The 23664-nt window shown below is 40.6% G+C and overlaps 4 protein-coding genes across 34 annotated transcripts in view; 2 read left to right on the top strand and 2 right to left on the bottom strand.

Annotated features, from left to right (window-relative positions):
* Nucleotides 1–13225, top strand: part of LOC124179328 (basement membrane-specific heparan sulfate proteoglycan core protein) — a 128777-nt gene extending 115552 nt beyond the window's left edge. For 27 of the 29 annotated variants that reach the window (XM_046563559.1, XM_046563541.1, XM_046563554.1 and 24 more), the window contains 18 exons: nt 307–579; nt 671–1216; nt 1364–1775; nt 2287–2458; nt 2594–2867; nt 2986–3249; nt 3391–3654; nt 4691–4849; nt 5526–5798; nt 6100–6251; nt 6345–6652; nt 6761–7233; nt 7339–7504; nt 10045–10438; nt 10502–10889; nt 10979–11180; nt 11830–12180; nt 12817–13225. In XM_046563559.1, coding sequence (XP_046419515.1) covers nt 307–579; nt 671–1216; nt 1364–1775; nt 2287–2458; nt 2594–2867; nt 2986–3249; nt 3391–3654; nt 4691–4849; nt 5526–5798; nt 6100–6251; nt 6345–6652; nt 6761–7233; nt 7339–7504; nt 10045–10438; nt 10502–10889; nt 10979–11180; nt 11830–12180; nt 12817–12853 — 5108 coding nt within the window. In that variant the 3' untranslated portion in view covers nt 12854–13225. Of the gene's footprint in view, nt 1–306; nt 580–670; nt 1217–1363; nt 1776–2286; nt 2459–2593; nt 2868–2985; nt 3250–3390; nt 3655–4690; nt 4850–5525; nt 5799–6099; nt 6252–6344; nt 6653–6760; nt 7234–7338; nt 7505–8001; nt 8982–10044; nt 10439–10501; nt 10890–10978; nt 11181–11829; nt 12181–12816 lie in introns of those variants that run through there. The other 2 variants (XM_046563544.1, XM_046563562.1) reach the window with 2 other exon arrangements.
* On the top strand, nt 313–15961 carry LOC124179346 (basement membrane-specific heparan sulfate proteoglycan core protein-like). Its single transcript, XM_046563597.1, has 3 exons — nt 313–337; nt 15114–15355; nt 15447–15961. The coding sequence occupies exons 2-3, from the start codon at nt 15220–15222 to the stop codon at nt 15614–15616; spliced, it is 306 nt and encodes a 101-aa protein (XP_046419553.1). The 5' UTR covers nt 313–337; nt 15114–15219; the 3' UTR covers nt 15617–15961.
* Nucleotides 15962–16106: 145 nt separating this feature from the next.
* Nucleotides 16107–18688, bottom strand: LOC124179341 (protein-S-isoprenylcysteine O-methyltransferase). 2 transcript variants are annotated; one of them, XM_046563589.1, is made up of 4 exons: nt 18577–18685; nt 18299–18379; nt 17574–18053; nt 16107–17400 (listed from the first exon to the last, which is right to left on the bottom strand). In XM_046563589.1, exons 1-4 carry the CDS (start codon nt 18616–18618, stop codon nt 17218–17220), a joined length of 786 nt encoding a protein of 261 aa, XP_046419545.1. In that variant the 5' UTR covers nt 18619–18685; the 3' UTR covers nt 16107–17217. The 2 variants fall into 2 exon arrangements, with proteins under 2 accessions (XP_046419545.1, XP_046419544.1); XM_046563588.1 differs by having other exon boundaries at nt 18299–18688.
* Nucleotides 18689–19264: 576 nt separating this feature from the next.
* LOC124179332 (proline-, glutamic acid- and leucine-rich protein 1-like) lies at nt 19265–23235 on the bottom strand. Of its 2 annotated transcripts, XM_046563575.1 has the most exons (8): nt 22977–23235; nt 22224–22404; nt 21744–22142; nt 21259–21605; nt 20995–21174; nt 20635–20899; nt 20318–20515; nt 19265–20213 (listed from the first exon to the last, which is right to left on the bottom strand). In XM_046563575.1, exons 2-8 carry the CDS (start codon nt 22335–22337, stop codon nt 19368–19370), a joined length of 2349 nt encoding a protein of 782 aa, XP_046419531.1. In that variant the 5' UTR covers nt 22338–22404; nt 22977–23235; the 3' UTR covers nt 19265–19367. The 2 variants fall into 2 exon arrangements, with proteins under 2 accessions (XP_046419531.1, XP_046419530.1); XM_046563574.1 differs by lacking the exon at nt 22977–23235 and having other exon boundaries at nt 22224–22611.
* Nucleotides 23236–23664: the final 429 nt, after the last annotated feature.

Below are 23664 nucleotides of genomic sequence, written 5' to 3'. Positions count from 1 at the left end.
ACTGAAATAACACGTTTAGTGAGTGAAATCGATTTTCTCTCGGATGCAGCATTTCCGAAGAGTCTGCTACGAAGAACAGGTATTTCTTTAACACACGATTCGTAAAAGTTGTCGCAATGTAAACGTGACGGTTTCGTAGAATTGTTACGGATCATCCGAAAAGCAGAAAAAGGGACCGTTTCGTGACCCTTGGCCGTAGAATTAATACCTTTCTTTTCTCCGAAATTCGTTATAATAACTTCAGCGTGACAGAAAAAATTTGATGGAAAAGTCTCATCTGATGCAATGAAAGAATTTCTTCTTTAGGTAACGTAGGTTCGAAGCCAACAATATTAATCAAGCCAAGTTACTTGACGGTCGAAGAAGGGAATCCTGCCGAATTCCACTGTGATTCATCGGGTGTTCCACAGCCCGAAGTATCGTGGATTCGTGTCCGAGGTGAAATGAATCCCAGCGCAACCTTTGAAAATGGTATTTGGAGACTACCCTCCGCCAGGAAAAGCGACGAAGATGAATACAAGTGTATCGCGCGAAATAGTGCCGGTACCACCGAACATCGAACGATTCTCTACATCACTGGTAAATAGATTATATCATCATCGAGAAATTTCAGTCCTAGCGAAAGTTTGTTCATTGAGATGATAAATATTTTCCTATTCTCCTACCACAGAACGCCGTGAGCCACCACCAGACAGACCAATTATTGACCCTATCGAATGGGTAGGTGGCCCCACTGAACCTGTCCAACTTGTGTGCACCGCATCGCTTGATGCCACAATCACTTGGACCAGGGCCGGAAACCTACCATTGCCACCTTCTGCTACCGAACGAGGGGGAGTTTTGACAATTTACAATCCTAGTCCCTCCGACTCCGGCATATACGTGTGCACGGCAACCAGCTTCCAAGGAGTAACGACTACCAACAACGCGAGAATATCAATCCAATCATCGAACGGACCTCCAGCCGTCACAATTGAACCAGCAAGGCAGACCGTTTTCCAAGGAACAGTAGCTGAAGTCAAATGTGTCGTGACGGGCAACCCTGCACCTTCTGTTACATGGACAAAACGCGGAGAACCTCTTGGTGCTCATATTCAAATTGTCGGAAGTACGCTCAGGATCCTCGAACCGAACGTTTCGGATCGAGGAATTTACGTCTGCCAAGCTACCAACAGTGGCGGAAGTTCGCAGGGCAGCGCTGTGATTGAAATAGAACGTGAGTACACAACCACGCGGAATCGTTTGAGGTGACTGAAATCATTACATGATGCGGAATGAATGTCAGACCGCCGTACAATTCGAAATGCTTGCAGTCGATCCGTACGGTTCCACACCTGAATATTATATCGTCTCGCTTTTGCAGCTCGAGAGGCGCCAGTCATAGCCCTGTACCCGGAGAAGAGGCAACGCGTTCTCGTCGGCGGGTCAGCGATGTTCGCATGCCGTGCTGAAAAGGGAATCCCAACACCAGAGCTCATCTGGGCTCGAGAGGATGGCAGACCGTTCAGCTCGAACGTAGAGCAGCTATCTTCTGGCGTGCTGAGATTCAGCAACGTTACTCTAGATGACGGCGGAAGCTTCACTTGTACAGCATCAAACGCGGTCGGATCGACCTCTACAATTGCCGTCCTCGAAATTAACTCACAACCAGTAATCACAATCACACCATCCAACCGAACTCCTCTGATAATCGGAGTTGGCCAGAGAGTGCGGTTCACCTGCAGTGCTACTGGCCAGCCACCGCCCACAGTCGTATGGAACAAGGGCCCCGGATAGTAAGTCTATTCATATTTTTATATGAATGTACGGTGTATCCTTCGATCCTTGAAGAGAACAGACTTTTCCAATCATTCTACGATCGACAACGAAGTTATATTGTCTTCCGTTATCACCCAATGAAAACAGGAAAAATAAATCGCGTTCAATATTTTCTACAAAGGAGCCAATTGAATACTCCAACTTATGGCGATCGGATCTTATTCAAACACCACCCACCAATACCAAAGTAGATTACATAAATGAACTAGATCAAAATCCGAAGGGTCAACCTACCTAGGGTTTCTTGTTAATATGTTCGGCAAAATGAGGAGCATTATTGTGACGTTCATTTTCTAATTGTCTGGCTTAATGGTTTTTAATGAGTGAAAGTACCTTATCACACAACTGCTCTCGGCGTAGTGACTTGCCAGTGTATTATTATTTCAATATTAGTCGAGAATCGAATTACATTCCTGCTCTCTTACGCAAACAAATGCCAAGAGTAACTTTTTCTGCTTACTTCTATAGTTCAGGCATTAGCAGAACCCGCTCGTACGACGCTGTCCATGAAATAAGCTCAGTCTCCTTCGAAGATGAGGGTATCTACACGTGCACTGCGTCAAATGGCGAGGGCATAGCCGAAGAACGCATCGAGCTTATTGTAAAAGATAATGAAATAGTCCCACCGTCACCTAACCCGGTAAGTTTCATTCGCTATTTGGAGACGTGCGCCAATTGGAAAGAAAAACTAGCATCCAACCTCTACTGTACAAGTATGAAATCCACGAAGTACGGTGATGTTTTTGCACAAACTGATTTAATTGTTCTGGAATAGAGTGGCCCTGTAGTGGAGATTCCCAGCGAGACAATGAGGATTCCTGTTGGTGGACGAGCTGAGATACGCTGTCAGATATTCAACGGTGACCGGAAGCTTTATCTTGACTGGAAGAGGAGTGATGGCGGAAGTTTGCCAGAAGGAAGCAGCGTGCGCGACGGCACTCTGTCTATACCTCTTGTGACGAGTAGAGCGGCTGGAGAATACGTCTGCCAAGGGACGAGCACCACCGGAAGTATCGAATTCCAAGCGAGGACTTATTTAGAAATCATAAGTAAGTTGTCCGACCCCTCTGGTACATGCAGACAGATATATCATAGTCATCTTGACAAACACGAATTGATCCTAGGGTTTGATCAATGGTAGTATGAATTTTCGTTCGTTTTGCTTAGCTCCACCAAGAATTTTGTTGGAGCCGATCCGACAGACCGTGAGGCCAGGTGACAGCCCATTCGTGAATTGTAGCGCTATAGGAGATCAGCCCATCACTGTTAGGTGGCAAGTCAGTCAACAGGGTCTTTCTAATCGAGTCAGTCAGACCGACGGAGTCCTCCAATTCCACGGTATCACCTTTGAAGATGCTGGAAAATATGTCTGCACAGCAACAAATCATGCTGGAAGTGCCGAAGCGGTCGCCGAAGTTTCAGTCACTTCAGGTACAAATCATGATTCCACCACCTCCGGCAGATATCGATATACTAAAACTCACAAGCGTTACGAGTATAAAAGCTTCACCCTTGGTGGGCCAAGATAAATTTGTTCTCCTCGCGTTTACATTTGCGTATCTTCCGTTTCAGAGTACGGGCCTCCTGTCACCAGTACCCAGCGAGACGTTTCCGCATTCGTTGGCAATAGCGTACGGCTCGATTGTCCCCCATTCCAGAGTCGATCACTTGTCGAATGGAGTAGGGAAGGATCAGATCTCCCGGCCAACTCGTACAAACGCGATAATTATCTGGAAATGCCTCAAGTTAGGGCGGAAGATAGCGGAAGATATATATGTCGGGTCACTGATGCTTATGGAGTAAGAAGCGAGAATTACGTCAATTTACGAGTCGAATGTGAGTATTTGAGCCCAGATCCAGATGTTTGAATTTAAATCGAAGCACCGTCGTTGAGACCGTTCATCATCCCTACTACATAAATCGCACTATATCCCTCAATGACCATATCTTTAAGATTTTTTTCGTAACCACTAATAGTAGAACCGTTGCAGTTCTTTGTTACCTTAATCGTTCTAGAGAACTCTGATTTTTCTTTAATAGATTGACACTTTAATACTCTCAATACACAGATTATCTATGTAGGACTTTGAATTGCTTGCCTGAAATACACTAGTTGTCAAATCAGTACGGATCATCATTTTCAAGAAGCAAGTACGCTTAATGCGATCTGATGAATTTTCTTGCCCCAATAATGATCGATACTGACGGTATTAAATACACGATAACGTACTAAAATGATGCGATAGCTTGTTTTTTATTCTAACCGTCACGATGCAGCGTGTTTCATAGCAGAAAGTAGGGAAGTTGAATCACCGGGTAAATTGGACGGTTCCATAGAAAGTACATTTCTAGCTCTACACTTTCTTATAGAATGGATTAATTGATGTGGTAGATCAATAAACCGTACTTTCCCCAATATTAAAAATATTCACTTCGGGTCACCTTAATTGTCGAGTATTGCTCGTTGAACCCTTAGTGAGTGGAATTGGCTGCGTCTGTCACATTCGCGGCCAGTATTTGATAAACAACCCCGTACATAATTTAGAAATCGATAATCTGTACCCGATTCAGTGCTTGTATCTATCGTCATTTTCTCTTTTAATCGTAGAATCATAATCACCAAACCGATCAAATAAGTAGAAAAAACCGTCTTATGCTTATCACGCTATTCTCTAGAAGTTTCCATGCATTAACCAACGTAATAAGACGACCAATATGCTTATTATTTCTTTAACATATTTGCGAGTCGTTTCAGCTGATCGCATTGCAGAATCGTGCAACCGTAGTTCTCGCAAGGGCTCCCGAGATTAAAAACCTCTACACATTTCGTATTATAATTTAGTAGTTAATTTGCTTGCGGATTGCATGCCAGTGTACGGAGCGTTGTGCAGCGATACCGAAATCCAATGCAGAAGCAACGAATGCATTGACAAGCGCTATCTCTGCGACGGCTTGATCGACTGCATGGACGGGAGCGACGAGCGATTCTGCAATAACAGACAATATCGTCACTATCCACCATGGCAACGCGGTTTGTACACAGATATGTTTCACCGTGAGGTCCGTGATCGAATCTTAACATTTCTTCCAACTTGATTAGACACTCATCCTCCTCTTAGCAAGCTATTCTTTCGTGTTTGTGATCGTTTCGTCACACTTGTGCAATCTGAAGTCCGCTAATGATTCTACGAGCTGTACAAAGGATTGACTAAAAAATTTACACGATAGCATCTATTCGGTGATCAGGTACGCTGTACTAGTAGAGTTCGTAAGCAGTTCGCTAAAATCTCGAGTAGACGTACCGTTATACAATCGTGATACGTACACATTCTGTTTATCGGAGGTTAATCAGAATTTCTATTTCCGATTCTGAAACATGCTCTGCTTCACTTTTTCTGCATCCCGTGTACTGCTTTTATTGTCCAATCGCATGTTACCTCACATGTCATTACCGGTCTCATTGTTCACTTTTATGTACCCATGCGTAACGATTAAGGACAGAGATCTATTAGTCCATTCCGAAAATTGTGCAATTTCGACTCACAATTACACGAAATTGTAATGAGAACAGTTTCAACCTGGAGATTTCATCCAAAGTGTAAAGAGAATCTACATCACTAGATTCTCGCACAACTTCGGTTTATGGTCAAACAGATTTTCTGCCCGATTTTCTGTGCATCGTAACTAACGAACTTGTGGATGCCTAGCTCGAGCACCACAGATCTCCCTCCGCATACGAGCTACTAGTGAACTCGTCAACATCGGAGATACCGTCGATTTACGGTGTGAAAGCTCCGGTGGTCAAGACGTGCGCTTCCGATGGATCCGACCCACGTATTCATCACTGCCACCAAATTCAAGAGTGGTTGGACCTGTGCTGAGACTTGCGAATGTTGTTCGAGGTGACAGTGGAGTATATCGTTGTATAGCCGAAACGCGAGAAACGAGTGCCGAACAGGACTACAATCTCATAGTTCAAGGTAGTGTAGACCAACGGAACTTTTTTCCTCAATTGTACTTTGCAAAACTTTAATTCACTTGTGAGACAAGACATGTCCAGTCAACGAAACCTACTAACAGGATCACTCATATTTTTGTGTCTCTGCTTACCGATTTTCCCTGGGTGAGTAAAATCGATTTCGTCACGCTCTCGAAGATAACAATTACGGTCTTCTGTAATAAACGTCTAAGTGCTCTGTCTTAAATGTCCGCTAAGATCTTACCGAAGTTTGTCTTCCTGTTCACTTGAATACCCGTGTCATGAGTTCATCACCAATCCAGGTGGGAACAACGATTCACCAGCTGTAGAAACGACAGCTGTGCCGTATGGAGCGGGATTCTCGATGGATTGCAAGGGTGACATAGAACCACCGGTTGCATTCGAGTGGGCTAAACTTGGAGGTATTTTGCCGAACGAGAGTAGAAAACAGAATGTACGTATGAAACAGCTGACCGATGATTAGTGAGACTACTCGAATACTGCCATGACGGGTAGATTTAACGCAGCACTCTGTACTTTCCATTAGAATCACCTTACACTGGTGAACGTGAAAGCCGAAGATGCGGGCACGTACATCTGCACCGCGAGCAACGGCCAAACGAGCGTGGAAATACTGCAAATCCTGGTTGTGACTGGCGTGGTGCCGTACTTCAATCAAGCCCCCGAGAGTTACATATCTTTCCGGCCCCTGCAAGATGCCATGCTTAAATTCGATATCGAAGTATCGTTCAAGCCTGAAATGTACGACGGTATTATTCTCTACAATGCTGAGAAGAGCGACGGCAGTGGAGACTTCATTGCTCTTTCCCTCGTCGGAGGATATCCGGAATTCAGGTATTCAATCGTAACGTTTTATCGAGCTTAGATCGAATTTTATCCGATTAGCAAGCCCAGGATTCACAACCCGTTGACCGTCTTCGTGCGATTGTTCGCGTTGCATAGGTTCAACCTTGGATCTCGTCCAGCCGTTATCCGAGCACGGAATCCTGTCACTTTAGGAAAATGGCACACAATCAAGCTCTATCGTAGCCGGAAAGAGGGAAGAATGACGATAGTTGGCGATCCTCAAAGCCCCTACTCAGGTACCGCCCCAGGCAGGTTGCAAACGTTGGATTTGATGGAGCCGCTGTACGTAGGAGGTGTTCCCGACTACCAAAGGGTTGACTCGGAAGCAACGGTATCCGACGGCTTTGTGGGTTGTATCAGTAGGCTGGTCATCGGATCAAAGGAAATCGATTTGAACACCGACCAGTTGGAAAGGGTCGGCACTACTACCTGCGAAACTTGTGTCGAAAATTCGTGCAGCAATAGAGGAGTTTGTCAGGAAGCCGCTACCGAAGAAGGTTACAGGTGCCTCTGCCCTGCAGGATACAGCGGAAACCTCTGCGACATTGTTGGACAGGCATGTTATCCAGGTAAGCAAAACACGAATCCATATTGCTACGTTTGCTCTGTATGAGTCAGTGTCAAATTTTGATACCGACAAATTCCATCATGCTGTGTGATTCTCTTACTCCCAGGGGCCTGTGGTGAAGGTACATGCAACGATATAGGCGACGGTTTCACTTGCGACTGTCCAATTGGCAGGGGTGGTCACAAATGCGAATTAGACATGAGCGTTGACGAGCCAGCGTTCTTGGATAGCAATGCATACTTAGCGTACCGAACGCCCAAGGCATTACGCAAGTAAGTACACATTTTTGCACGTTGATAACTGAGTTGAAAACAGTGTGGAAATCCCCTAGATTTGGATTGAAAGTAGTTGTTAATTCACAATATTTTTCCATTTTATTATGCAGCTTAGAGCGCGATCCGCCATTGATTTCTATTTTCATAGTTTGCTATTCGCTTTTTCTTCACCAGGGTGTGCCAGGATTTTTTAGTGGAATGATTTCATTACTTTTATGTTTTTACAAATCTTTAACATAAATTAAAATCCACCCACCATACGTACTTGATTAATGATGTTGCAAATTGTTTTATCATTCCGAATTCAAAGATGACGGCACGATCTCCACGACTTTCGATAAACAATATTGAGCGGATGAAAAAATTGCGTCCAATCTAACAACAATATTCAGCTAAGATTGTTAAACAGTCATAATATCATCCGATGTCTTCGCTTTGGAAATTCTTCCAAATGATAACGTGAAATGAACCTAACTGGGCAAAATTATTTTCAGGCATGGTAAACGATTCACGCCTAAAAAACATGGGTCCAAGTTGCGACCGCGCTCATTCAAAAAAATCAGAGCCAGACCACGTGCTAATCAACACAACAACCAACTAAAGCGACACACTAAATTGTGAAATTGACACCAATCCGACGCATACGTAACTAGCAGTACAGAAAATATTTGGTTACAATAATAAATTACCTGACAACACACTTTAACACGATGTACGCAAGTTCACCGATAAGAGTACGATTGTTCATCCAAAAACCACATGGATCTCGCCCCCGTATCATGAATGCACGAAATCCCGTTTCGCAATTTTATACACGCCAAATGTCTGTATTTCGGGATACCATGAGTACCTTCTTATCTTCCAACTCAATTCACGTTTTCTGTACTCGAAAGATTCACATTCGTGTCGCGAAAATAATTTCTCACAACAAAAAACTATCATACGGTGCTGAATAAATGTAATAAAAAAACTTCGGTCAGTTTACTAATTATTAATTAACGTTTTGTACAGCTTTTTAATTAATGCATTTAACGCGTCGCTGTAAGCCACTTACTTCTGTTATACTTATTATTATTATTGTTTTTTTTTTTATTTTTTTTTTTAAGTTAGACACGATCAAACCACTGCCACACCAGTTGCATTTAACTACATCGTACGAGGCTTAGCGATTGAAAAACTGTAATAATATGGCGCGGTAGCATTATATGAACATTTAAATGTTAAATGAAAACTAGCTTACATTTACAAAATAAATTGAAACAAATTGAATTTGAATAATATGTTTGTACTTATATCTATAAGAATCTACATGTATAAAATATATATAAATATATATACTTGTTGGCGCATTGAAATGAATTCGAATATATCTACATATATATACTCACTAGGCCAAGCCTACTTGACAATACATGCATATATACATACACAGAAATAATCTACGAGCAAAATAAAAATTGATGTGACAAGTGAACGTATTTTGATTTTGTTTTATTAATTTTTTCGTTTTTTTTTTGTTTTTTTTTCGAATTTCGCTCATTCCATATATCAGTTGCTCAGAATAAATTTCGTCTAATAAAAATCCTAGTTCGTTGCTTCTGGTCCTGAATATTCCGCGTGCGGTAGCTTCTCGGTAAGTGTCCGTTTTCAAAGCTGTAGGAGAAGCTGAAATCGGCCTTGTAACAAAATCTCCCGATGAAACTATCGCCAAATTCTGAAACCCTCACGCTCGTTGATTGGCGAATATCTCTGCCAGCGTAAAATTACATGTACATACTGTATAAAACTTACGAGAAACCAACCTTCGAGCATACGCATAATGAGAAGGGACTGTACTTCGTTCGAATCATGCCAAGCATGAATTATGGCTGGAAGCTGTAACGTTATACTGCTTTGAATTACACTTTCGTCCATTTTCGCAATCACAGTTGTACACAAACGTGAGTTACTTGATGTAACAGTATCTCTTTGCTTACGAGACTAGTAATGCTCCCGTTCGGTTCTTCACAATTTGGTAAATTCTTGATTCTATTATATTCTAGATAGATACGAATCATGTGTAAGACGAAAACAGTTCCAAATTCGTAGTAAGAAAACTGCTGTCAACGGAGGAAGCCGGCAGTTATTATGTATATATTACAAATAATTTAGTTTGTATACTTTAAACAGCTTGCTGCCTGCTTACGTATCTTTACGGTTGACCATTTTTTAGTTTTGCTTCACTATCATTTGATTAACTTTTTTAGAACTTAGATGAGATTTTTCATTGTTATTGCGTGTTCGTTTAAATCTATTGAATGTAGTATTCAAAGGTATGCCTCAAATATTCATATCGTTTTGCCAAGCCTAACGTGAGTATGTGATATGGTATCAATAAATCAAGATGGAATTTCGGTTTGAAATGAAAAAAGGAATGAAAACCAGTTGCAAAAGTCCTGAATATTTCACACACACTTTTTATCGAACCATTTCACAAAATTCACCGTATAAGACAATCACTGTTTTACTAATTGACATTTATACCCCGCATATCTCAGGATTAAACTAGCTATGACATTTAAACCATCGGACTCGGGCGACGGAATTCTGATGTACTGTGCTCAGAACAACGAAGGTTTGGGCGACTTTGTAGCCCTCGTAATAAAGGACAGACACGTAGAGTTGCGATTCGACTTGGGCTCCGGAATGGCGGTGGTAAGATCGAACCACGTTGTGCAGCCAGGAATTTGGCTCCACGTAAGGGCGAGCAGAGACTTCAAAGAAGGGAAACTGTCCGTCAACGGAGAGGCCCAAGTCGAGGGAAGGTCGCCAGGTTCTTCGAAAACCATGAACCTCGACACTCTCTTGTACATCGGAGGGGTGAACAGCCGCAGGGTTGCGATAAACAGGAACGTGGGAATCGACAAGAACTTCCGAGGCTGCATAAGCAAGGTACGTTAAGAATCGTCATCGAACTCGCGGACCATCGAATAACGTGAAATGCTTCAATAACAGTTCGACATCGCGGGGCAGAACATCGACATTCTCAAGTCAGTCGTCGAATCGTCCAACATCCGAGATTGCGTGGGAAAATATTCAAATCATACCGATTTCCCGCCGTACGAAACAACACCGACTCCCACAAGGCCGCCAACCTCGCCGTCAACGACGCAGTTCGATCCCTGCGTCTCGAATCCGTGCGTTCACGGAGACTGCCAACAGACGGAGACCCTCGACTATTCCTGCGTTTGCGAATACGGATACGTTGGTAGAAACTGCGAGAACGTTTTGAAGCAGTGCGAATTGCTGAACCCCTGCAAAAACGCGGGAACGTGCACCGATCTTCACGGGGGTTACAAATGCGACTGCCGGCTCGGTTTCAACGGACTCCAATGCGAAATTCGTGAGTACATTGTTTCAGATTTATTTCTTTGTTCGGGTAACCGATACCAGCAGTACTGTTTCCGCCGCTAAACACCGTCGTTTTTTCAGCCGTTGAAATAGCATCGGACGTGGCTTTCCGCGGCGATGGCTGGCTCGAACTCGAGAGGTCGGTGATGACCCACGAAGAAGAGAAGGAAGTCCTGGGATTCGAAATCTCCACGAACAAAAGCACCGGCCTGATCATGTGGCACGGACAGACGCCGGCGGATCTCAGGCCCGATGATTACATATCGCTTGCTGTCGTCGACGGGTAATTTCCGAAAACGCTTCCTATCGGACAAACATTGCCGATACTCTTTTTCGGAACCGCGTCGAAAGTTGCTGCAAATCCGAGTTACAGACTCGGAAATGCAGTCACCTTGTTCGAACATTTTCAGAGATTTGGTTCATATTTTACGAAATCGGGCGTGCTAAATGTTTCGAACGTTCCAATCGAAAAATCAACATTCAAGGGGAATTTTCTGGTTGAATAAAAACTGCGTTGCCGAAAAGCAGTCCGACTCTTGCAGTGATCACAGTCTCAATGCTTCGAAAGTATCAGATTTGTCGCAGAATGAATTCCAACAAATTTATTTAAAAAAGTTTACCATTCTGTGAATATCCGTAAAATCTCTGTATCTTCTCTAATGACGTAAAAGTAACCAGAATATCTATAACGTGAAACGTATGATTATTGTTATACGTACCTTTCGAAATTTCGTCAAAAGCCGATCGGATATACGTCGAGTGCCAAGAATCAAAAGGGTGTATCTCACCGCTTTTCAATCTATAGGATAAATTCGATTGATTTCCGAAAACTGCGGGTTACACCTTTTCGCTACCCAGCCATGGATACGTCAACCTAACCCGGACGAAAGTCGTCGCTGAACAGCGCTGAAATAAATGCCCTTCGATTTCAGGTACGTCGAGTATCAGTACGACCTTGGATCGGGACCCGCGAAGATCAGGGTAACGACCCAGCGGGTGGACGACGGGGAACGTCACAGGATCGTCCTGAAGCGTCAGGGAAGCGAGGGCAGCATCGAGCTGAACGGTGAGCATACCGAAAGCGGGGGGAGCGACGGTCTTCAGCAACTCCTCAACGCCAGAGGCAGCGTTTACCTCGGCGGTCTGCCGGACTACGCGATGAGTTACGGCCGGTACCAGGACGGGTTTTCCGGGTGCATCTACACCCTCGAGGTCCAGGACTCGGGGGCGATATACATCGGCGACGTGGCGATCAGAGGAAGGAACGTTTACCCGTGTACCAGGTGAGCCAATTTTCGGCCGTTCGCCGGTGAGAAAAACGGCTTCGTTTTCGCCGAGGCTCATATCGTTCCTCGATCTTTTACACGCTGCTTAGAACAAGGTGGATTCCGTCCTCCCTGGTGTTCACGGACGCCGACGCGGACATATTCGATGCCTTTGTACCACCGCCGCCCGTAAATATCATCCACCCAAAGCCGAGCCTTAACGTGGCTTCCGTCCGATCTCGAAACCTCAATTTACTCATATTTGCCCAAAACTTGGTTCTGTTTGCAATGGACGTGAGATTGTTGCGCAGAATTGTCGTTACGATGTTTCGAAACGCGCTTGTTACTCCAGTTGACGTTAAAAAATTTTACCAAATCGAATCTGAGAGCCATTAATTATAATTTTTATCACCCGTACAAGTTGCACATTTTTCAAAAATTCCTACAACTAAGAATGTGTAACTTGGACCGTAATCCTAATATTGTCAATAATTAAATAAATTTCCACACGATTTAATGCTTCACTCGTGGCTGGAGCTGCAAGATTAGACTGAGGTAATTCCCGGAGTATTCTACGTACAATTATTATGGGGTATATTGTCGTTGCGTGATCGTCCCGTCGTTTCATCGTTTTTCGAATTACTCATTTTTCAGCGATCCCGACAGCGTTCCGAAAAGAGGTGATATCTAAAAGTTCGCGTCCAAAGATGAATGAAAGTAAGTCTCCGCGATTGAGAGCCGAAGGATCCGAACTTTGAGTCCCAAGGTGACGATCGGGAAACCGGATGAGAAGCGAAAAAAAGAACATCGATGGTACTCATCTTCTACGTGGTGGAGGGAAGGAACTGATTCGGATTCTCTTGCTCTCGATGAGCGATGATTAATTAGTATTAAGGAACAAATAGGAACGAAGGCTTTATACATACATACACGATACTTACATGTACGACATGTATATAGTTATACTAATGTAATACCATATGTAGCATTGTAATTTTGTATTATTATAGTCTTTTTGTACCACCTTATTTAAGACATAATAGTACTATTTGGTTACCGATTACATTGTCATTTTCGTCCAACTTGACGCATTTCCGCTGTACATTATACACCAGCTTTACCAAGGATAGTGTGCTTTTAACCGACCAAGTGTAATCTGTAATCTTGTCATACCGAAGCTGACTTCAATTTCAGTTGGCGAACTTCAAAGCCATTGTGCGGTAGCGGAACTTGGAAAATCATTGTTGTTGTAAGAATAATATGTGAATCTCGTGCAATCGTATAACGGTGCGATACGATAACTGATATGGTTCGGAAATGAAATCTCTTCTAGTCGTGTTGAAACAACGCGGTGTATGTTATTTGTACAGTACGTGGGTACGTTTCGGTAACTTCGGTGATATTTAGTTGTTCAATTACTGGCTACCGACACAGCATGAAATGCCTGATACGAACTGCCAAAATTTTTGTTGAAAAATTAGCAGAACTGAATTAGCCTGGTGCTACGTACAGATGTTGTGACTATTATCGAGTAGTAAGTTTACGGATTAAGGATACATCGTGACACTAACAGATTACAATAGCTTCCATGAAACTCTGAGTATACGCAGCGTCGCATAATTATATTTTCTCACTTGTTAGACAGACGGATACTTGCTGCTATTCGTTACAGGCAATGCGCATTACGTACTTTTTCATGTAGCTAGAATTCACATTGACCTGAACATCGTTCGCTTGCGTTGCCATAAGATCAACGAAATCACTTGAGGTCATAACTAAGGCACAGGGAAACTAGTCTTCAGCTTTCTTTCCCATTTGCCATTTAGTATCAACAAAGTATATGGCGATTTGTGCAACCGACAATTGATTAAGCAATGAAGAATCAAATTGGACTGCAGATTGAATTGTAGTGGATATAATTTAACGGTAGATATGCCATTTTTTTCCATGCACAAGTGAATAACGGATCAATTCAACAAAGTTCTGAAACGATCATCTTTGCGCCGAATAATTTTTTATTTTTGTTTCTCCTTTGTCGTTTGATAGATCTTACTCGGCTAGTCAGTTATTGCGCTACAAGTGGAAGTAACTCTTCTTCCGAAATCAGATTATCTGCTTATGCTTTTCGCGGCTGACGAATGACAAGCCGAAAACGCCGGAAATAAATCGCATTATGATATGTATTTTACCACATAATCGTAAACTGTAAGAAAGTACGTAATATCAATTATTATGGCAATGTTTGAAAGTAATGTTACATATTATTACTATTATTATTATTATTATTATTATCATCGATGATAATGATAAATATCAATATATAATATATATACATATAGGTATAAATAAATATATAATTATTTCCGACATCAAATGAGACAATAAATATAATTTTCGTAAACATGATGAGTTTCGTGAAAGAAAATTCAATCCCGATTGTATAATATTTATTGTGTATGTTAAAAGTAATCAGATCTTAAGCGCATCTGATTATCTACGTATAAACCATGTAACATTGTAACACTCGTCAAATAGGAATATGTCCAATGGGAATACGGGGCTCTTTGCTTCATTGAGACTTGAGTCCAGTTTCGAATGACCAATTCAACTTTTATACTAGTAATTATACACAATTGGAAAGCGAGTGAGCGCAATACGTCGTTCGGTAGTAATTTCGGGATTACTCGAACGGGCCTTTTTTATCGTCCATAAAGATACGATCTTAGAGCGTCTGACGCAAGATTTTAAAAATTGTTATTAGATTTTTTTGGTGAACTTGCCCGATCTTCAACAGGTCGCACTTGCGTTGTTGATCTTATCGGTAATTTCGACGATCTTTATATCGACGATCGGACCAAATTTTCCGGACAGTTCCTATCTGAAATTGCCAAGCTGCAGGAATAGAATAACGAGATTTATTGAGAGGTGAGGGAATCGGGCCCCATCATTACCAAGCCAAGTTACTTGACGGTCGAAGAAGGGAATCCTGCCGAATTCCACTGTGATTCATCGGGTGTTCCACAGCCCGAAGTATCGTGGATTCGTGTCCGAGGTGAAATGAATCCCAGCGCAACCTTTGAAAATGGTATTTGGAGACTACCCTCCGCCAGGAAAAGCGACGAAGATGAATACAAGTGTATCGCGCGAAATAGTGCCGGTACCACCGAACATCGAACGATTCTCTACATCACTGGTAAATAGATTATATCATCGTCGAGAAATTTCAGTCCTAGCGAAAGTTTGTTCATTGAGATGGTAAATATTTTCCTATTCTCCTACCACAGAACGCCGTGAGCCACCACCAGACAGACCAATTATTGACCCTATCGAATGGGTAGGTGGCCCCACTGAACCTGTCCAACTTGTGTGCACCGCGTCGCTTGATGCCACAATCACTTGGACCAGGGCCGGAAATTCTGTTTATACCTCGTACGACGTGCGAAATGGCCTATAATACGTCTGACAAAAAAATAAAAATCACCGGAAATGTCCAAAACCATCAGCAGAAAACTAAGCTCGAAATTACAGGTTGCACGACCGGATTTACTTGGTGGGGGCTTGTAGGCTGACCATTAGCGGGGGCCTATGGATGGAAATGAAATGAAAAATATACTTTTTCCATGTTTCTTGCCATATGGAGAAATCTTCGACTAACATAGTTTTTCATTTTTTTTTTTTTTTTATCAACATATTCAAATAATACAGGAAAACTGAACAATATTTGATGCACGAAAATTAAATAATGATTTTTATTTTTATTTGCGATTTATATTAACAATTCTTTTGGAACAGGTGGACTATGAAAAAGTATACACTCATCAAATAAATCACATTTATTAATGTGTCAGTGTATCAATTTTACTTACTTGTTCTTGACAATCTTTCGTTTGAAAAAAATCAGTGATTGAATGAGTTTTACGATTAATTGCATTAGCTTGTTTTTGCTACTCTTTCTTATCCTTCACTGTGTCCCAGCCTGATTTATAGTTATGGGGGGGGGGGTATCTTATGATTATATATATCTATAGCGGTTTGTTGTATTGATGGACGATATTTGCACATTTTTGGAATGGAAATAGTATTATGTGGAAATTTCACGAGAACTGGTGCGACAGTTTCACACATAGATCCACTTTTGCAAATGCTCGAATACGACTTCGCAGGTGTTGAACCACTCTCCCTAGAATGTGTGAGAATTTCTTTTCGATTTCCAATAATCTACCAATTAAATAGATTAAAGTCCTCTTCATTTACGCCCATATCTTAGATTTGAAATAGATCCGACGTTAAAGCCATCATTCCATTCATTTCAAATCATGATTAATACTCACCATAAAAAATGTACCTTGTTTATTCGTCACGTTCGACGTTAAATTGGACAATATGTACAACTTTGCATAAAAATGATGTATTACACAAAAAATTCCGTTTTGTATTCTTAATTTTAATAATACATAGTAACGCGATTGTTATCAATGAGTCGACGCTTCTCAAGATAGTTCATTATTCACTGTTCAACAAATATTTGCTATCCAAATTTTTATTCCTATTCTAATGTTCAGCATTACGCAACCGATTTTCACAACTAGTGGCAGTCGTACTCTCTCTGATTACAAATGAAATATAGTTTTGTGACTAGAAAAGTGACTCATGATTTTACTTGCATCAATAATCAGAGTAAAGTTAATGTTCTGAAGATGTCGGTTAGACAAAATTATCATTTTCTACACCTGAACGGTATTTACTGTTCGTGATGTGATGGGTTTTTTGCTAAAAAAACAAAAAATCAAAAAATAATCGTTTCAATGTATGCCCACTCAAATCGAATAATCACAAACTTTCTATGAATTAGCTCAAATGTCCGTAACCTAAGGATAAAGTCTCTTGAACTTTTCCTTCAAATTATTTTGATCAGTGTGAAATCGTATGCGTACGAATTTCGCAGGTCAACATCTTATAGCTTCAATACACGATGTGCAAGTTTTAAAGTATTGTCATATATCTCACAATTACAGTATCATATAATTATAATTGAAATCACACCATGGTACTATACTACAAGTCAAATTTGTACCCCGAAATGAGAGGCAGTCCGGTACCCACTTGCTTTTGATAGTCAACATAGTCTTGTCCAAAAAAGTTTATCAATGTCATTTCTTCAAGTAATACCCGCTGTTGGAAGAATCTCCATGAAATTAGTGTGTAACACACCGCACAGAAAGGATTCTGAAGAATCAGCTGGAACATAACGCAAGTCAGATTATTTTTCAAAGTTACCTAATTTGACTGTATGACAATTAAATTACTTTTTCCCCTATTTCAGGTTACCGCCTTCAGCAGCATTCAAGCTAAAATATTTTTTTCTTGCTAAGATCTTGTTCAGATCTTTGGAAAAATCTCAGAAGACATACCTGTGTTCCAATTGACCAATAGAACCATCCGACATAACTGGGATGTCGTGAGAAACTGTAGACACCGTGCGTGACAAGTTGGTGACCGTCAGCTTTGGTGCTTTGTATGATATGATTAAAATTCTTTCTTGCCGTGAACATAGCAAGCTTCCTGAGTATCTCTCCACAAACGCAGAACGTTAGTCCGATCCAAGAAACAAAGTGCGGTTCCTTCATTTCAGGAAAAAAATATCTTTCAATGATAAATTCCATCCAGCACACAAAGGCAGCTATTCCATACTCGAGGCTGTGATTTAGCATGAAGGAATCAAGGGACAAGGCGCTTGGATTTGTCCAAGTAATAGCCAAGAATTCTGAATAGTGAAATGTCGCCATTACTGATGTGTAAATGCCAAACATTTGCCATGATGATGGTGCTGTCAAATATATCAATATGCCAATCCCAAATGCATAACCCAGCGACGTCGCTCGCACCGCAACCTAAGTAGGAAGAAACTGATATCAGTTCAAATATATTATCTGTGTGAAAATTTCGATATGAAATTGCCAATGAGATAAGCCGAGGCTTATCAATGTCACAAACAAAAATTTATCTGAGTCTCAATAACGAATTGAGAAGATCTTTGTTTGAAATATAATTGCAAGCGTTGCTTTTTCTAACTTAACCTAATCTAACATTTGAAAAATGTTCGACTGTTAGTGTATACGTATTTGTAGATACTTACTTGATAAATGAAACCACGAAAAGCAATAATGATTAAGAAATTCAGGAGTATGTACAATACGACATAAGTCAACCAAACATTCTGAAAATAGAGAGAATAAGTCTCGAATTGTAACCTAAACAGGAACTTTGGCAATAGCGCAAATATCACGCCAGTCAAAAATGTGAAGACACTGATTTTTCCTTCGTAACACAACATCTCTGGTCTGTTGAATACTTTGAGTAAATAGTCAAGACGATAAAACTGTTGTTTCAAACGAATTGTACACTCATTTCTACCTCAGCAATAGCTCGCCGACCACACGTGAGATATTTTGACATTGCTTGTGAAGGGCTGGGCCCTTGTCATCTGCAGGAGGAACGAAAAAGCAAATGTGTGTCAGTATATCAGTTGATTCTGCCGGTACTGCAGACAACATACTAACCGGCTGTTTTCAGAGGGATGGCCTAACGGCTCACATTTTTGAGGGATACAGTAGCATTTGGGACACAAATATTAGCTACAAATTACTTTGCAGCTTGCGGAATTACAAGGATGAGAGATGTGGTACACGGTGACTGTCGTACACGGAAATAGAATGCATTACAAATGTTAAATACTCGTCGAAACTATGGTACATAAAGATAATCGATGACAAAATTAAAATAAGAGTCGCCATTTCAGGCGATAATAAGGTTGATGGTTTTTAAATTTTCAATCGGAATACGCTATGCGTTCATTAAATAAGTCAAAAAAGTATTTTGAATTGTTTTTAATCCACTGTATACTCCTTTTTTGGACAGTTTTTATTCGATTTTGTGGCGTTCAATTCTGCTAAACTTCTATAATCAGACGTCCATTGCGCGATGCGTATAATGCTGAGAGTTCTAATACATGCGCTCATTTTACATACAAGCAATTACCACAAAGAGATTAGGATATGCTACGTTATCCTACGTTAAGTTATTTTAAATGATAAACACTGCGAAAATTTGACAAGATTTTTATGTACTTCTGTTACTCAATTTACTTATACACACGCGTATTAACATATGGTAATATAACGTACATTCCACTTCATAACTGATACCTATTTTTCCCCCTGCACAGCATCGCAAAATGAATCAAGCATCGCGGCATCATCTTCGCTATCGATCTCACCTTGAGGTTTATCAGCAGTCTTTCCAGAAACACTTTCTGTAATTTCAATATTCTGCCGTTTTACCTGCGGCTCATCCGCGTCCGCTGCTTCAGCAGTATCGTGACTAGGATCGCCTTTATTATTCGTCGAATCATCCAGAGTGTTTTCTCTGCTATCGTCACCCGAGCGAGAATCATCCACTTGCTCCGTAATGCTGATTAAAATAATTTCTACCGCAGTCGAATCACTCATTCTCTTTTCCTTAGCGCTGTCTAGCTCACTAACGTTTTCCTGATTCTCGTTGTTAGTATCGAGATTGGTCTCATCAAGATTCGCTCTGGTATCAAGGCTCTCGTCTTCTGGATCCTCGAGAATAGGACTAGGACTGTGTCCAGCCCTGTCTTCGTTATTCGGGCTGGATGTATGAGCGGTTTTTGGGCCCATGTTGGAATCCATTGCAAAATCGAGTTCGATTGGTTCATTTTCCCTGTCACCCAAATCCACTACAATCGGTAGCCTCAAAGTTGGGGCAGCAGGATGTGCAATTTTCTCAATTTCAGCCAATGCGATCTTAGCTTCGTGGCTCACATTAGTGTCTGCGTCATTTTGCGCCATTTGGAATATCTCTAAACAATACTGAGTGGGCGGTGGTACCAAAGGATGCGGATTCAGCTGCAACATTTTTAGTGCTTTTACCAGATTCAGACGGCAGGTTGCACACCGTTTGTAAAACGTTTCTTCATGAGTCTCCAGATAACAATCATGGAGAAGAGCAACCAACGTGCTCTCAGAACTCTGAAAATATTTAAAGATTTAATACAATATCGCAATATTGTAACCACAGTGAAACACAGAGCGAAACATTCTGCATTAAGAAGAAGAAACGAATATTTATTTACCTCATAGAACGATGCTTTCATTCTGCATCCTGTATTTAGGAAGATATTTTGCAAAGCTACCAAAGCTTCGTCAACTAAATCTGCATTTACCAATGGATTAGAATCATGAAGTATGTTCGTCTGGGCCATGTTATTGTCAAATTGACTTTCTCTGTGCCGTTTCAAAGCTCGCTTAGACATATTGTGCGTTTTTTGTACCTGAAAGTGATGAATTAATTGGAATATAAGTATGGACGTCAATCGAATATATCGAGAAATGTTTTACAATTATAAAAAAACCACTTAAGTACTAAATTGAATCGATCACTTGTACTTACAGACAATACAACTCGGTCTTTTTCTGGAACAATATCTTTCAAAATATGTGATAGAAGTTCTTCACAAACATTTTCAACTCCCGATAGAACTCCTGCATGCATTAACCATGTCGAAAGGGATTTGTAGACCCGTATTCTGATGTTTTTGAACGGCCTGGTTCCACCCAAAGTTCTTGTATTTTCGGTCGTTTTTTTCGTCCATGTTAAGACTTGATGCAACAATTGGAGTATAGTTTGAGCATACGGCACTAATTCTTTTCCAAAACTATGAAAGTTTAAGAAATTCTTGGTCAATTAATCAATACTCGTAGCAATTTATTTTTTGACGGCAGTGTATGATTGGAATAAAATTTAACTTACCCTAAAACAAAGGCATCCAATACATGCAACAAGCTGGAATGTAGATTTGGCAAAATCAAATGCAAAATTTGCTTCCTGAACGCATTCTCATTGCCCAGCCCAGCGGGAGTAATAAAAAGGCCTCGGGAAAGGATCTTGAATATGTTTGATGGAGACACTGAATTTTTAGATCCACATCCTCTGTAATAATAAGACGAAATATTCAACACTTTTTCAATCAGTCTATTGAATTCTGTACCGTTAATTATTGGTGAAATTGCCCACCGCAGTGTTATGCCGAGGTATATGCACAGATTATTGAACCGACGCTCTAATCCCAAGTAATGCAACATCATGTCTGTCTGGGGAATGATTGGCAACGTGAGTTTATCCCCGATATCAATGTGCTCTATTTCGGCAACTCCGCTGAACAGATCATCCATTGTTTCATGGAGACTATTGCAGATCAAAATTTGGCTGTGAGTCCATGCAGTTAAATTTGCTTTCCCTGCTATAGGCTGGAACGAACGCTCAGTCGCAGCGGTCAACAATGCAAAGCATCTTGCCCCGGCATTGACCAAGTTATCTTGTCCAGAATCAACCAAGGGCAGAATTAACTTCCTTATGGTTACCTAGAAGACGAAGACGTGGATTAGAAAAGACATCTGGTCACGCTTGTTAAAGGTACATAATAAACTAGTGTTGCAAAAGTATAATAATGCCGCAGAATGTGAAATTCTAGATAATGCTGTTGAAGAAAAAAACCAAACCTGTAATCTTTCACAGGGTTCAGGATAATGGTAGAGGAGCACGGCAACTAAGTAAAATATTGCACCAAATCGCCTTGCGTCCGGCAAATTATTGGCATGTGTTATAATCTGTTTGACGTTCTGCATGGATATCTGCTTTTGGAGCTCAGGAATCGTTTTACAAGAAATAGCCAAAGTAGCAACGACTTTAGCTGCAGTGGTGACCTGCAGCTGTTCGTTCTGGACCGCCTCAAGACTCTGCAGAGCCTTTGTCATCCACAGCATAGCATGTTTGAGCAGAACGTCCCTCGAACATCTCGGTAATGTTTTCAACAGCAGTTTCAGACCTTCATGACGTGTCGCCGCATGGTTCAAGTGGTTGTTGATCAAAGACAGTAGACTATTTTGAATGGCATTGACCTGAGAAAATAAAGAGCACGTAAATTTAGTTACACGCGGTGAGAGTGACAAATCTTGGGTAAAAAAAAAAGTTGTTCTCACTTCATCCTTATCGAATGGCACATCAGACTTGTAGACTAACAAATCCTGAATAAATTTGTATCGTTCGTCGTTGTTCTGGTTTGAGGTTGAAATCAAGTTCAGAATATCAGCCATTTTTTATCACTGAATAATAAACGTCAGTGATTTTATACGGAAAAACAGCACAAACTGGATCCACAAGCTGGAAGATTAGTTTGATTCTCCCATATTTCCACTGTGATTAAAAACTACCCGTTTTCGCAAAACTGAACTACTAATTTAACGCTTAGACCACTTTTAAAAAAAGCACGTGGACATTACAGTGGGCAACTTAACCTAAAACTATGTTAGATTAGGTTAGGTTAGGTTAGGTTAGGTTAGTCGCGTATTTGTTGATTCATTTTATTATTTCATAGGCCTTTTCATCTAAAAATTTTTTTGTGCGCATGCGTTAGCATCAGCCATCTTTTTTGTACTGCTTTTTGTAAACAATCATGTTAAAGTGCCCGCATATGACAATTAAAAATAAAACATTATTAATTTAAGCATATTTTGCGTAAAATAATTGAAAAAAAGTAAAGTAATAAGTCACATAATGGGAAAACATTTTTTGCCACTCATTATAATTGTGTTGTTTGTAAAAAAAGGAACAACGAAACGTTGTTGTTATGGAGTATGTAAAAGTGATACACGGTACAAATCATTTAAGGCCAGGCTACTCCAAACAATTTTGAAAAAATCGAATAAAAACTTTAAACTGATTTTTCTCCGAACCACGTTTTTTTTCATGGATGACACTCTCATTTCAAAACTATTGCACTTATCGATATGAACCAAACGGCATTTTACTCTTTAGATGTCTGGCTATGGCCTCAAGCAGAACCAGAAATATTCATTATTATTTAAAAAAGTTATAAACAATTAAAAGTGAAAAAAAGGGTAAAAAAATTCAAAAGTCCGCCATTTTGTTGTTTATCATTGAAAATGTTTCATTCTGCTTGAGGCCATAGCCAATTCGATACAGAACATGAAACCGTTTTGTTTTTTGCTTTCAGATAATTCTAAGAAATGATGTCATCCATCTACTAATCAGATGAATTTAAGCAGCGATTTTCGAAACAGCCATTTTGAAAAAAAAAAAAAGTTTTTTTCAAGTAATTTCATATATGTGCTTTCATATGTAAAAAAAGTTGATTACTCAACATGTTTTGTACTATGAATAAAATTTATTGAAAAAATCACGTTTTTTGGAGTAACCTGGCCTTAAAGGCAATACGTATTATTTTATAGATTTTCCAAAGCCTTGTCTGAAATATCGCAAAAAGATAATCAAATCCTCAAGCAAATTACATATAAATTCATGTGCAAAATGTACGAATTGTGAATTATGGGTGAAAAAATGCGGCAGAAGTGACCGAGGTTTTAGATCTATTGTAAAACTTGCCGTTTACGATTCATGGCT

Source organism: Neodiprion fabricii, chromosome 4 (genome assembly GCF_021155785.1).
Source record: "Neodiprion fabricii isolate iyNeoFabr1 chromosome 4, iyNeoFabr1.1, whole genome shotgun sequence".
Classification (NCBI taxonomy): Eukaryota; Metazoa; Arthropoda; class Insecta; order Hymenoptera; family Diprionidae; genus Neodiprion; species Neodiprion fabricii.
This window is presented reverse-complemented; position numbering and strand designations above follow the sequence as displayed.

Coding starts and splice junctions, on each gene's coding strand:
- LOC124179332 (XM_046563575.1), bottom strand. CDS start 22,337: ATGGCTGATATTCTGAACTTGATTTCAACCTCAAACCAGAACAACGAC. Junction 20,516..20,634: donor AAGACCGAGTTGTATTGTCT/GTAAGTACAAGT, acceptor CATCACTTTCAG/GTACAAAAAACGCACAATAT. Junction 20,214..20,317: donor TGAAAGCATCGTTCTATGAG/GTAAATAAATAT, acceptor AAATATTTTCAG/AGTTCTGAGAGCACGTTGGT.
- LOC124179341 (XM_046563588.1), bottom strand. CDS start 18,496: ATGTTGTGTTACGAAGGAAAAATCAGTGTCTTCACATTTTTGACTGGC. Junction 18,054..18,298: donor TTCGTGGTTTCATTTATCAA/GTAAGTATCTAC, acceptor CTTCCTACTTAG/GTTGCGGTGCGAGCGACGTC. Junction 17,401..17,573: donor ATTGGTCAATTGGAACACAG/GTATGTCTTCTG, acceptor GTTATGTTCCAG/CTGATTCTTCAGAATCCTTT.
- LOC124179346 (XM_046563597.1), top strand. CDS start 15,220: ATGAATCCCAGCGCAACCTTTGAAAATGGTATTTGGAGACTACCCTCC. Junction 15,356..15,446: donor AACGATTCTCTACATCACTG/GTAAATAGATTA, acceptor CTCCTACCACAG/AACGCCGTGAGCCACCACCA.